Source organism: Aquila chrysaetos, chromosome 3 (genome assembly GCF_900496995.4).
Source record: "Aquila chrysaetos chrysaetos chromosome 3, bAquChr1.4, whole genome shotgun sequence".
NCBI classification, from domain to species: Eukaryota; Metazoa; Chordata; class Aves; order Accipitriformes; family Accipitridae; genus Aquila; species Aquila chrysaetos.
The window spans coordinates 41667859-41681655 of record NC_044006.1 but is presented as its reverse complement, the minus strand read 5'-3'; the positions used below and the strand labels follow the sequence as shown (position 1 = coordinate 41681655).

The following is a 13797-nucleotide window of genomic DNA, read 5'->3' as shown; positions in this document are numbered from 1 at the left end:
GGTTAATGGCAGAAGCACACTGTCGAGCACCTGGGAGCCATCTCTCACCTTGGCACCCATCAGCCGCCGGGGATGGCAGCCTGGGGTGGGAGAAGGAGGGAGACAGAACCCGGACCAGCTTAGTGCCCGGGCTAATTAAATGTGCAGCCCTTGGCGAGGGGCCTGCAGCGTGAGGAAAGACTGACTGAAGACAGTTTCTGCTTTTGAAGGGTGCTCTGTTTATGTAAGCGTCAGCATCCATCCCAAGGTGAAAAGGTTAGCACTTGACCCAGGAAGTTCTCATGTTTGCGCTTCAGAAATAGATCAGGATCATAAATTCCTCCCAGTTATGGAGGAGGGAAGGGACGGCCTTATATTTTCTAATAATAGTATTATTTGAGCAGAGGAAAGGAAGAAGCTTAGTGTTATGAGTCAGGCCGGGCAGCCAGAGCTCTGACCCCGGCAAAACAACGCATGAGGAGTAATGTTGGGAGACTCTTCCTCCCTTTCCCCCTTGGCAAGGCCCCAGCAGTGGAAAATAAGGGAAACCAAAGTGCTGAGCCCAGCCTGTGACTCAGCGCTGACGTCACACAGAGGTAGGCAGACGAGGGCTACCTGAAAGTGGAATATATTTATTACAGACATTATAAGGACCCGTAAATCCTGCCCTGGCTTCCATCACCGGCGGAATCCCAGAGCCTTTCATGATTGTACAGAAAATCAGGAGGACATTTCGCTCACACACGACAACTGATAGAACTCAGTGTACCCGCAGTACAGCAAAGCACGGTGCGTCATGCAATGGTCCGGACACCAACCACAGAAATTATACATTCATTTGGCCATTCGTCACATTCACGAGTAGGTTGAAAAGACATCGAGTCTAAAGGAAGGTTAATATGAAAATAGGAAGAGGTGAGGTCTTTTGGATGGTTATACCCTTCGGTTGAGTACAATCCAGCACAGCTTGGGGGGGAGGGGGGCAAGCACACCGGGTAAGGTTTACAAAACCTAGTGCAATTGAAGCCTTGTTTGTCACATTTAAAGAAATAGCGCTACTTTTTTGAGGTATCTGCTTGAGCTTAAGACGTTTACTTGACACGGTCGTCAGCTTTACCAATATAAAAGTGGATCCAGTTTGGCGAATGCGCTCACCCTGCTTAACCTGATAATCGAAACGTCATTTCTAGAAAAATCTGTAAAAAGATAAATCTCTCGGACAAAGTATTTACAAGCAACAAACTCATAGACACGAACAAAGAATACATTAAATTAAGGGGATGAAAGTCCTAGAAGTCGTGTAAACACTTGCAATAGTGCATCTCTTCGTGAGGTTATGTACCCTAGATAACCTGTCTTTCATGCAGGGAAACTCAGAGGAGCGTCCTTGCAGAGAAGGAGGGAGACCCTTACGCGTGTGCCAACACAGCTCCTCCAGCAGAAAGGGGGCGGGGGGGGACGGGGGGGGACGAAAGAAGATCCCCTGGCACTAAGACGCCGGGACCTGGAGGCTGGGAGGCGAGCGGGCGGCGGAGCCGGCACCCCCGGGGCCGGGCGGCGGCGGCGGGGGTGGGGGGGGCTCCGGCGCGCCGGGACCTCTCGGGGAGACCGAGCGAGCGAGGGACCGAGCGAGGGACCGACATAACCGCGGTGAACGGACGGGAGCTGCGCTGGCCGTCGGGGCGCCACGGGTCTCAGTTGGAGGCAGCGAGCGTGTCCGAGGCGGAGGAGGCGGGCGAGGCGCTGCAGGGCGAGGAGCAGGACTTCTCCGAGGACTCCTCCGCCTTCTCCTCGCAGCCCGTGGGGGTAGCGGGGGAGATGGGCAGCAGCCCCTCTTTCTCCCGTTTCTTTTGCTTCATCCGCCGGTTCTGGAACCAGATCTTCACCTGCGTCTCGTTGAGCTGGAGGGAGGCGGCGATTTCCACCCGCCTGGCCCTGGTCAGGTACTTGTTGAAATGAAACTCCTTCTCCAGCTCGGTGAGCTGCTTGGTGGTGAAGTTAGTTCTGACGGTGTTGGGCTGCCCCACGAAGCCGTACTCGCCAGCCTTGCCTGCGAGGGGACACGCAGCGGTTAAGTAAGCGCAAATGATTTATAGGCGACGTAATCAATATGTCCACACCGGCCAAGCGATAGGGAGCAAGAACTTCTTAGGATAAGAGGGAAGCCCCGGCAGCGTGAGTGATGGAGTGCGAGGTGCTAAACCGGAGTCAGCCTCTAGTGTCGGAGGAAACTTGATAAGTGGTTTATGAATTACAAGAAATATGACCGCGGGAGAGGCGGAGGGGGGGGGGGGCAGGAATAAGCGGCGCTGGCTTTCAGCGCCGCGGGCAGACGGCTGCGGCTGCTCCCAGAGGTGCGGGCCGCCCTACCTGCCCAGCGCCCCGCGGGGCACCGCGCCGCTTCCCCCGCACCCACGAGAGAGAGAGAGAGAGAGAGAGAGAGGAGCGGCCCCGGCCCTGCCCTCCCGCCGGCCACTGACCTGTTTTGGGTGGGTTTCTTTTCACTTTCATCCAGTCGAAGGTTTGCGCCGGCGGCGAGGTCTCGGCGGAGGGGGAGCGGGCGTTTTCCCGGTGGCCGGCGTGGAGGGGAGACAGGGCATGGTTGTAGGTACCCAGGGGCAGGCTCTGCTGCTCCTGCCCGTAGGGGGGAGGCACGTACTGAGCGGGACCCCCCGCGTAGCCCTGGTGCGGGTGCTGCGCGGCGGCGGAGGAGGAGATGCTCCCCGAGTACACGGCGGGGGCGCAGGGGGGGAAGCCGCCGCCCAGCTCCGCGTCCTGCCCGAGGGGGTAGGGGCCGTACGCCGGTCCGAAGCCCTGCGCGCCGTAGGTCGGGCCGCAGCCGGGGTGCGCGTAGGACACCCCCAGGCCGCCGTGGTGCTGGTAGGCGGCGGGCTGGGCCGGGGGGTGGTGGTGGTGGCGGTGGGGGCTGATGGGCACCCCGCGGCCCGCGAGGAAGCGGTCCTCCCCGCTGCAGCTGCCGGCGCTGACGGCGCAGGGCTGGAAAGTTGTAATCCCGTGGTCGGGGTGGTAGGCGCGGGCGGCGCAGCCCCCCGCCTCGCCGCCGAGGACGGGGTACTCGAGGAAGGAGCTCATCCTCGCCGCGTCCCTCTGTCACGCCGCCACCGGGTCTTCAGCGTCCGGCGGGGCCGCGCCAACTTTCCCACTTCCTCCATGGGGCCGGCAGGAAAATGACACGAAGGTACAGGCAGCGGGCAGGCACGTGGGGGGCGGCAGCCAATGGCTGTGGCGCCTGCGGGACTTTCCCGGCTCCTGCCGCTGATAGATCGCCGCGTCGGGGGCATTTAAACGCCGAGCGCTCCGACGGCGCGGCACGGCGCGGCGCGGCGCGGCACCGCGGGGCAGGGCGGCGGCGGCGGCCCCCCGGGGGGGGGGGGAAGGGGGGGGCCGGGCCGGGCCGGGCTGCCGCCCCGCCGCTGCCGCCGCCGCCGCCGGGGTCCCGCCCGCCGGCTGAGAGGGGAAGGCAGGAGAGACCCGGCGGCTGCGCCCGGCCCGCGGAGCCCACCGGCCGTCCCCTCCAGGGTGAGTGCTGCCGCAGCGAGGGTGCCCCGGCGCCTCCCCTGCTGTCGGCGCTGTCAGGCCGGCGCTGGGCACCTCCGCCGCCGGCCCCCCGCCCCCCATCCCCCGGCCGGGGCCGCGGGGGGGGCGGGCTGGATCCGCGGTACGGGGCGGGGGCTGGGGGGGGGAGGGCGGCGGGGGCAGCGCTGAGGGCATCAGCCCTGGGAACGGGGATGAGGATGGGACCGTGGATGTGGTTGGGGACTGCTGTGGTTGGGGACGGGGATGGAGATAGGGACGGGGATGAGGGTAAGGCGCAGAATAGGGATGGGGCCGAGGGGATAGATGGGGATGGGCATGGGGATGGGGATGGGATGGGATGGGGGTGGGGATGGGGCCGAGGGATCTTGCTGCTCCTGCCCCGCCGCAGTCCCAGCGCGACGCGACGCCAAGAGTTAAAGGGGCTTGTCCAGCCACATCACCAGGCGGCCGCGGATATTAGCATGGAAATGAGCCGCTTTTGGGACTGACGGCCATTGTGCGCTCTCTGGCCCACCGGCCTCCCCCTGGCCGGCATCCCTGCTCCCCCCGCACCTCCGCCGGGCTCACCCGCGCCAGCCCGGGGCTGGGGTAGGGGAGGAGGACCCGAGGGCAGGGGGACGGGTGATTGGGCGGGGGCCCGCGGGCTCCGCAGCCCATCTGCTGGGTCCCCGCGGCGCCGCTGCCGCCCACCCGCCCTGGGACCGGGCGGGGGGAAGGCTGCCCGGGGTGCCGCGGGTCGCAGCCCGGCGGCCCGGGGCAGGGGCAGAGGAGCAACGGGAGGCGCAGGGCCCGCCGCCCCGGCCCCTTTGTCCCTGCGCTCCGCCACCCGGGCCGGCAGTGGCGGGAGGTGGCAGATGGCCAGTGGCAGAGGCGGCCCCAGGACCCTTGGGAACCGCGCTGAGCATCGACTCAAAGCTACCCCTCCCCACCCCCACGGGAAAAAAAAAAGGTCCGTGGATAGAGAAGGAGGGAGGGCGGTGGGATGTGGGTTGCGACCTCATACTCGGTTTACGTATGCGGAAAAGGAAAGGGGAGGCAAAGGCCGGGCATCCGTCCGTCCCGGGGCACCCAGCCGTCTGCAGGGAGAGGGGACGGCACCAACACGCTTCAAAGGGACGTCCTGCGAAACGTTAACCTCGGGGATAGATGGATGGAAAGTCATGTCCCTGCCATCAGCCCCAGGAGGGGCTGCCCCCTCTATTTCTGCAGGTGCATTTCCAGCCGGCGCCTACGCCCCTCCGTTCTCACGCTCGGTTCTTGCTTGTTTTGAAATCCAAAAGGTTCTTCTACCCCACCACCTCTCCCTGCTCGCAAACGCGCGCACACACACACACACAAACCCTCAAGCTCCTCCCTCCCACATGAACTACAACATCCTCTCCTAGGTGCAAAGCTCTCCTACTGCTATTAGGTCAGCCCTTATCCCATACCACCTCCATGGCCTCTCTAACAGCCAAAACCGAAGGGCTGCTCTCTCTGCCACGCGTCTATCTGTATGCCCTCAGTACTTCTATTTGTTCTGATTTACTACGCAGGCACGGATGGTTAAGGGCCCTCTGGAAAGGTTCAGTTTCTTAAACTCCAGGGGGGCAGGGTGGAGGACAAGAGCAACAACACTCCAGAGGCATTTATGGCATTAAACTGCACCAATTTTGGCTATGGTTACAGCTGTAAACACATTTATTTCATTCTTGTAAACCAGTTGTGATAAATACTGCATAAGACAGAGAAAAAAGGCAGGCCGCTGGGACTGTTTACTAATAAAAGGGCTGGCATCTTTTCAGTGCTTTTTCAGCCAGCCAAGAAAAAAACGTATGTTTTACTATAAATAGATCCGTTTTACCCGTAAATTTCTCCGAATCACAGCACCTCTCTTACAGCCTCCAGCATCCTGAAATCCTTTTTTCTCTCCCTTTTTCGTGCCATTGTCTCTTTTGTTGCATTGTCTCTCTGGCGGGGCTTTGGGGGTTTGCTGCCTGTACTGTGCGTGGGGGCAACATCATGAGAAGGGCCGGAGCAGAGGGGAACCCGCCCCCTCCGCGGCCCGCCGAGAGGGAGCTGCCGCCCCTTCCCTCTGCCCGCAGGCCGGCCCGGCCCCTCCGCGCCCCTCCGCGGCTCCGCTCCGCGTTTCCTGCCCCGGGACTGGGGCCGAGGGGGCGATCCCGGCGCTTTAGGCTTTTCCGTGGGAGTGTGCCCCCGCTGTGGCCCCAGGGCTCACCGGGAGGCCCGGAGGCCACTTCTGCTCGCTGAATCCCCGCATTTATTTAAATGGAGTTCGAGAGAAGTTTAAATCTTGTAGTGTATTTTCCTTTCCTTTCTGTTTTTTTTTTTAAGCGTTGCCAGCATCCAGAAATCAGGGCACAAAAGAAACCCCAACCCATAGGTGCACGTTGCGGTCCAATTTAACCCAGTGGCAGAGGAGTTAAAATGCCGGTGAGGCTGCTCGCTTTCCGCGGGGACAGGGCTGGAGCGGAGGGAAGGAGAAGAAGCAGGGCCGAGGTTTCGTCGCGTCCGCAGCTCAGCCAAGCTGTTGTTTTAAAAGAGCAATAAAAATGAATTATGACTAAACGCCTTCTCACTTAATGGTTTTAGACGGGGATCCCCAGCCCCGGCAAATACGTAAGAGGATTTTTATTTGTGCATGTGTTCCTGCAATTGATCTCTTTGATGACATTCTCATTCATAGAAAGAGTTTGATTTATGACTTTCGGAAGAATTGCGTTCAGCCCTTCCAGCTATAACCCGCGCATCCCAGCTCCACAACGTGTTGCAGGGCTGGGAGACAACACTCCTTGCATGGACGGGCGGTAGCAGAGCCCCGTCCACAAACCCCCGCTCAAGACCTACTCGCCTGTGTACTGTAACCACACGCACTCACACGCGTTCACACGCACTCACACGCACTCACACGCACAGAGGGAGCCGCGATCGCACCCGCCCGGGATCCCCTGGCCCCGGAGCGGCAGAGCCCCGCTGGCATCTGTTGCTTGGTTTTAGCCCGAAGGACGGGGCTCACCCTCCTTCGCTTTGGGGCCCGGCAACGCCGCTAGCCGGGTGGCAGGCAATTTGGTGGAGATTTCCGAAAGCCCATCTTTACTCCCGCCAGCAGAGAGTGGGGAGCCCCGAGGAAATTGTAACTTGTAAGTCAGAGTTTCCCCTTTTCGTTATCAGTCCTTCGCCCAGCAAGAAGGTTTAAACAGAAAAATATCTTCGGCTGTGCTCCCCGCACCGCCCCTCAAAAGGACCGAGCGGAGGGGCTGATTCCTCTCTTGAGTGCTTTTTTGTCCCCCTGCGTTTCTGCCACCCTTTTGATTTTACAGGCACTAACTTCTCCATTTCCTCTCCTTCTAGGGCTGATTTCTTGGACGGCTCAGCACATGAGAAGTAACCAAGCGCATTCTCTGTGGGCTCTCATATTTTTTAAGATACGTTTCCTGAAACAGCTTGCTGGGTGCTAAGCACTACTTTCTAGAAAAACAGGATTATTTCCCAAAAAACGCCTTTCGTGTACGTAACAGGCTAGTTTCTGCAGGAGACACTTATCCTACTGAGCCTCTCTTACATTTTGCCTGTAGCAGAGAAAGTGCTCGTTCACGCTTTTGTTACAGCTCAGCATTTCCAAGCTTTGTATCCTCACAGAGATAAGATGCTACATTTATACATTCAAAGGAAGAGGTCTCCATCAAAGCTGTGAATGGTTTTAGTTTCTTTGGTTTGTTGGTTTGTTGTTTTTTTTTAACTTGTGAGAACCCTTGCAATAAAGAATTTGAACGTGTTTTTCCTCTCTAATAAATGTCCTAAATTACCAAAAGGGGAGAGCTTGTAGTCAGAATGTTGGATTTAGATTATTAGTAAATTAAAAGTAGAAGGGAGGGGGAGAAATACCCGTCTGTTATCAGTCTTGAAAGGAGAGAGAGAGGGAGAGGGAGAAAGAGAAAGAAAAAAGAGAAAGCTCCTTGTAGCAAACAAGAATTTATTCTACCAAAAATACTTATGACAACGCATCCTAATGCAATACAAAAATAAAAAGAAAGTGAAGATACAATTCCTATATGATCACTTTCTTACAGACCTCATATATTGCTTTCATAGAAGGACCTAGAATGTGGCTAGATTAAAATTGAACACAACTAAAACTTCGTAAGAAACGGCAAAATGGCACAGCAGAGGGAGGGAATAAACAGAAAATACTGACCAGGAAAAGGTGGGGGGGGAGGGAGAATAAAATTAATTCACGGGAAAAAACAAAGAAGAATAAGGAGGAGAAAGCAGGACCCTTGGGGAGGACGTCTTTAATTTCTCAGTAATTCAGATGCTGCAAGTCAATTGTAGTGAGTGTGTCTGTAAAAAAGTCAAAACTGTCAGCAGAAATATCTACGGGACTGTCCAGAGATCCTGGCAAACTGGGGGAAACTGCATCTGAAAGCTGTAGGCAGGAATCTGTGGAGAAAACGTTAAAGTCCTGTAAAGAAGGGACATCTAGGGCCTCAGGACTGTCATTGTTCAGGCCAGCTGCACAGTTCTGGGCCATTGTTGAGAGGCAGTTTTGAACAGTGGGTGACTGATGTTGAAAATGTTTCAGATTTTTCTCATTGCTCGTTAAAGGCGAAACGGGGAAAGTTTGGGACTCGCCATTGTGCGCATTCTGCGCCTGCTGCTGGGAGAGGGCATTCTGCTGGAAAGCGTAGCCTTCCCGCTCCAAGAGAGCGCCGGAGACGTTGCTGAGGGCTTGCTCGAAGAGGGATTTCTCCTCCTCCTCCTCCTCCTCCGCCGCTTTCTCGGGGTCCTCTAGGCTCTTAAATTTTCCTTCGCTGTTTTGGTTCTCCTTGCACTGGGTCTGTCTCTTGTGCTTCATCCTTCTGTTCTGGAACCAGACTTTGACTTGTCTTTCAGTCAGATCCAGCAAGGCTGCAATCTCAACCCTCCTTGGTCTACAGAGATACTTGTTGAAATGAAATTCTTTCTCTAGCTCCAAAAGCTGGGGTGTTGGTGTAAGCCGTCCTCAGCCGCCTAGATCCACCGCTACCGCTATCGGGGATTTCAAGGGGGTCTGTTAAAAAAGAAAAAAAGAAAAAGAAAAACACCACCACCACACGCACACGCACCCCAAAGCACCACCGCCAGAAGAGCGAAAGCAAAAACACACGCACGCACACACAAAACAGATAAATGCACGGATTGAATTTCAGCACCCGAGCACATCGCATCCCGGGGGGGGGGGGGCAGTGCTCTCTTTGCACATATGTGTCTATATCTATATGTCCACATAGCATAAAATAGCAACTGCAACAAAATGGCCGCCTTTGGATGCAGTAAACCCATTGTGTTGCACTGCTGAGCGCCTGGTGCTGCGTGCCCCTCGGCCACCTTCGCAAAATTAGCGCCTCCAGCTCCCCAACCTCCCCACACCAGAGCAAACTTTATATTAGCCATACCGCAATTTATAATTAATGCATCAGCTGCTTAGCTGAGCGGGAGCAATCTATCACTCTTCATTACTGTCAAATATCCTAACTCTAGGACGGCGAGACAAGAGAGGTCAGCTCCAACTCAAATAAATCATCCCGCATTAAGCAAGTTCGGGGAAAGTTTGGGTTTCCAGAGAGCCCGGCCAGCTCCGTCCTCCCCAGCCCGCCCGCCCCTCCGCCTCGTCCCCCCGCGAAGCCGGGGGGATGCGGGGAGCCAAAAAAAGCGGGGCCGGCGGCAAATCTTTGGACTGACCTTTGTGGCTGAGGCAGGCTGGTCCAGCGGCTGAGGCGGAGGCCGAGGCGGGGCGGCAGCGCGGATCGCTTGGACGCCTTTTTCTCTTTCATCCAGGGGTACTCCGGGGGCGGCGGGGCGCCGGCGGGGCCCGGGCTGCCGCTGCGGCCGCGGGGGCTCGCCTTGGGGCGACCGCCGCCGCTATGGCGAGGGTGGCTGCCGGGGTTCAGGCTGGGGATGGTCTGCTCGAAAGGAGGAGGAATCAGTGTCGAGTGTGAAAGCGTCGAGTTCTTGATTGATGAACTTTGAAATGTATCACCGACAGGGGGAAAAGATGTCAGGCACTCAGCAAGCGATGGCTGGCTATTGATAAAACCGATCTCTCGCTCAAATGCGAAATTCATGGCCTTCAACTGGCAGCCCCCGCGGAGAAAAAGTTCCCTCGAATTCAGGGGGCTCGGGGGGGGGAAGGCCCAGGAAAAAGGTGAGAGAGGAGAAAAAAATATAGCATAGAAGATCGCTGGTGGGGTGTTTTTTTTCTAATTCACTGATTACAGCCGTATGGGGACCGTGCTACTATTAAACTATTGAATTCATGGAGACAAGGTTGAAATTGGACCGAATTGGCTGTCACATGATTGCCTCTGCCCAATGACAATTTGGGCTTTAATCAAAAGAAGCCACTGTCTGTTTGATTGATCCAAAAAAGTCGGGAAGGAACGCCTCATTGGGGGCCAGAAAGGCTTTATTTACACTTTTTTTAAAGAGGGAAATGATATCTCGAGTATCTATCCCCTTGGCGTCCTAATCTGAAATGATCGGCGGTGGGGGGGAGGGTGCGTGTGCGTGGATATGTTTGTGTGAGAGGCTGCGAGTGTGTGTGTGTGTGCGCGAGAGTGTGTGAGTGTGTGTGTGTGTGGCTGCTTGTCCTGCAGCCTGCTGCCTCCCTCGCCTCCACCCGCACACTCTCCTCTCATTGTTTGGGACTGTCAGGAAAACGCTTTGCACCTCACAAATCATTTAAGCACCTCAATCTGACGCCTTGAGTCATTAACAAAGTAATCCATTAATCTTCAAAGTTTTGACACCGCCAGGCCCCCGCATAAGAAGTTGCACCCAGGCAGGAGTCTGAAGCAGAGGGTCTTGATTTTTTCCTAGGGAATAGCACTTCCTCCAAAACTACTTTCTCCTTCCCGACTCAGCCTCGATGGGCTCCTTTTTCTTTCCCTTTTTTTTTTTCTTGTTTGTTCTTTTTTCTTTTTTCTCTTCTTTTTTCCTTTTTTTTCTCCCCCCTTTTTTTTTTTTTTTTTTTTTGGTGTACAGCTATCGGGTGTACAGTAAGGAGAACAATTGGCCGCCGGTGCCGAGCCATTGTTTAACAGGATCTTCCTCAGCAACCTTGCTTCTAGGGGAAGAGTCACATAGGCAGCAGCCCTTGTGCTTCACGACTTCCCTCTCCAGTTGGCTTCCCGGGATTGGACCGTAAAACATAACCCTAGGAGTACCTCTCTGGGCGAGCTAAATCGCGAGGCTGCAAACGCGTCTGGCTGTTGCCTCTTTAAAAAAAAACCCAAATCCTGTGCCTTAGCTTGCAAACGATACTCCCGTCTGCTGGCATAATTTGCTTAATAACCGTAGTAGGCTGGGTCTGGTGAGTATTTTCGATTACCAGGAAATATATGGGCTGGTAGCGGGTTTGTTTTCACGGGGCCAGGCAGAGCGAAAATGCTGCGGGCTTATGACTTGAGAGACGGCACTCGCCTCCGACGCTTGGCTCTCGCCGCCGCCGCCTCCAGTCGCCTCTGCTAGGTCGAGGCAAGTCCCGAATTTGGATGCTTTGGGCACAATTTTCCAACCAGGCTGAGGCGAAAGGGAGAGCGATGACAATGATGGCCACAGTCACCAGCCTGATGAATCCTATGGTCTCAGCCGCCCCGGGCAGCCCGGACGGGGCTTGCCTTCCCGCGGAGCCCGGGGTGCCCGGCGGGGTGGGGTGCGCCGGGGGGGCCGGGGAGGGGAAAGGCGCTTCCGAGCCGCTCTCCGCGTCCTCCAGGAGCCAGGGACCAGCGCCAGCGCGATGCGGTGCCCTCTCGCTTTATTTTCGGAGTTGCCAAAAAGAGGTCGGCAAGCGTCTTCGTAATTAAAAAAAAAAAAAAAAAAAAAAGAAGAAGAAGAAGAAGAAGGGGGGGGGGGGGGGGGGAGAGAAAACAAGACCCGAAACACTCAGCGGATCAGTCTGCGTCCAGACTGCACGAAGTGCATTTAAAAAATCGGTTTTAAGTTAATGCACCCACAAGATGTAGCATATCTGCGAAGGCATTGGAGAGAGGGGGAGGGGAGGGGCCGGGAGGCTTTAAATGGGTTTTTTGGTGGTTGCTTGTTTAAATAAAATATAGAACGGGACTTGTCATTTAATCCCTCAAAAGGGATGCCTTACAAATATCGATGCTGTTGGAAAATGCAAGGGGTTTAATTTTCTTGCTTTTAGTCCAAACAAAGCTCTGGTGGTGTCTGCGCGCGATCAATCTTGGCCGCCAAAAGGTTTGACAGCTACTGGCCCTTAAGAACACATTTAAAGCTTCTTGCTCTTTCCAAGATCAAATGTGGCCGAGAAAAGAGGCAGAGCAAGAAACGCAAGTAAACAAGGAAAAAACTGCTTTTAAAATATGCTGGCAGAGGACTGGGCTGCTTGTGGGAAAAGTCCGTTTTTATTTTGCTTCTCAGTGCCTACCTTGGGGTCGGGCTTTTCTTTTTCTTTTCTTTAATTTTTTTTTTTTCCTCTCTGGAAAATATTGGGATTAACAGCAGGATGACAAATAATAAAGAGAGAGGTTTGGACTTTAACCAGGCTTTGTGAGTAAAACCTGTGTGGGTGTCTCTATTCTGCACATTTGTTTCTTGTGGTCAGTCTAATACAAAAACCACCTGGAACAAAACCTTTGGAGAGAGGACGCGAAATTCTTGGGCAAATCAATTACTCCTGCTTCCAGGGGGAACTTTTAATCGGGCGAATCTTAAATGCAAAAATACAAATTCTTATTTGCAACCTACAGGCTCCGAAGAAGGGGTTGAGTACGTTTTCTGGAAAGAAGGGGGCAAAATCGCCTGTATTTTTCTTTCTTCGGAGTGGGAGGGGGGTGAAACGCCAAATTCCTTCTCTTTGAACATTTTCCTAAATGTAATTCGTGGTGCTAAAGGAGCCACGCAGTAAGAACCACCGACTGTACCGTTACCTTTTGTTGTATCTAACCTAACTGCTCCGAGGGGTGGGGGGCTGGCTTGAATTTTATACGGGAGCTCATTTGAAACGAGCAATGTCTTGCAATGTTGCAAAAATGCTTCCTTCGCCTACAAAATAATAATCAGTCGTTGGTCCGTATTGGGTAATAATCAGGTTTCAATGAAAAATATCAGACTACATAACATTTCCTTCCACGGGTACATATCTATATATACAATAAATAGCACGGTGTAAATATATTTGCAGTCCCTTTCTTTGACTGAGCATGCTTTATCTATTTATGCAGAAAAGCTCTATATAGATTCATGGATGCATGACAATGTTTCAGCATCAGGCAAGGATGGTTCTGGGAACAAGATAAAGCCCAAAGATTAATAATATTTCAGCATGAGACCAAAATGGCGACATTTTTTTTTGTGCTCTAAAAGATACAGATGGTGAACAGCGTGCGTTATTATCTACACAGCATAGGAATATGTCTTTATAAACGTGCAGGGGTATATTTTACCCAGTCTATTAAGGTCCATTTTGATTTATCTTTCAAGTTTCAATCTAAAAATTACGGGCATTTCACCTGAAAGGAAAAAAAATCGGATTTAAGCACACGCTTGTGGGTTTCTGCCTTCCACCTCGAGCCTATTCGGACTGGAGACCCCCGCGAGTGCCCGTTTGGGGCCAGGACAGTCACCCTTCTGCAGTACGGTATGCCCCCCCCCCCCCCCCCCCCAAACAAACACACACACACGCACACACATCCACACCCCCGCGGGAAGAGAGGAACACACAGCTCCCCTCCCCCACAGCTTCGGGCTGCAGTGGGGAGGGAAGGCGGCTCAGCAAAAATGGAACAACAGCAAAATAAAATAAAATTTTAAAAATTTAAAAAAAAAAAAGACAAAATCCACTTCTTGAAGGCAAAAAACGGCGGCGGGGGTGGCGGGTGGAAGGAGCCGTGTCCAGAGGCAGCAGTACTCGGCATCCACCCCCCAGTCGCGTTTGGGGTTTGGCCGGGGGCCCGTTCTACCAGCCTTGCTCCCAAGGGCCGGCGGGGCTCCGCCGCCCGGCTCTCCTCCGCTTGCCCAGCCGGCGAGCCCGGGGACGAGGCGGCCCCTCCACGCCCACGCGTGCCTTTATCCTGAGCTCTGCTCCCATGTGCTCCACGCACACACTCGTACACACACTCCCCCACACACACACCCGGCTGGCCTGCCCGGGAGGCAGGGGACCCTCCCCGCGCTGCTCCGCGGCCGGTCCCCCCGCGGAGCCCCGGGGCGGGGAGGGGGCGATCCGCGCCCGCCTGCCCTCGGCGCCGGGCGGGC

At 55.1% G+C, this 13797-nt stretch overlaps 2 protein-coding genes and 1 long non-coding RNA gene across 3 annotated transcripts; 1 reads left to right on the top strand and 2 right to left on the bottom strand.

Moving 5' to 3' along the window:
• Positions 1-638: 638 nt before the first annotated feature.
• HOXA1 (homeobox A1) lies at positions 639-3144 on the bottom strand. The gene is made up of 2 exons (XM_030008037.1): positions 2460-3144; positions 639-2029 (listed from the first exon to the last, which is right to left on the bottom strand). The coding sequence occupies exons 1-2, from the start codon at positions 3070-3072 to the stop codon at positions 1674-1676; spliced, it is 969 nt and encodes a 322-aa protein (XP_029863897.1). The 5' UTR covers positions 3073-3144; the 3' UTR covers positions 639-1673.
• A 57-nt stretch (positions 3145-3201) lies between these two features.
• LOC115338935 lies at positions 3202-7312 on the top strand. The gene is made up of 2 exons (XR_003922571.2): positions 3202-3519; positions 5872-7312. It is a non-coding gene; the product is annotated as an uncharacterized LOC115338935 (long non-coding RNA).
• A 189-nt stretch (positions 7313-7501) lies between these two features.
• HOXA2 (homeobox A2) lies at positions 7502-12387 on the bottom strand. The gene is given in 4 exon segments (XM_030008036.2): positions 7502-8518; positions 8520-8587; positions 9259-9308; positions 9310-12387. Coding segments are annotated over 4 exon segments (1131 nt in total). The 5' UTR covers positions 9642-12387; the 3' UTR covers positions 7502-7837.
• Between the last annotated feature and the right edge of the window lie 1410 nt (positions 12388-13797).

Bases quoted from the DNA above. Each gene is read 5' to 3' on its own strand.
- HOXA1 (XM_030008037.1), bottom strand. From the start codon at position 3,072: ATGAGCTCCTTCCTCGAGTACCCCGTCCTCGGCGGCGAGGCGGGGGGC. The intron at 2,030-2,459 runs GTCAGTGGCCGG...GTCCCCTCGCAG, and splicing joins AAGAAACCCACCCAAAACAG to GCAAGGCTGGCGAGTACGGC.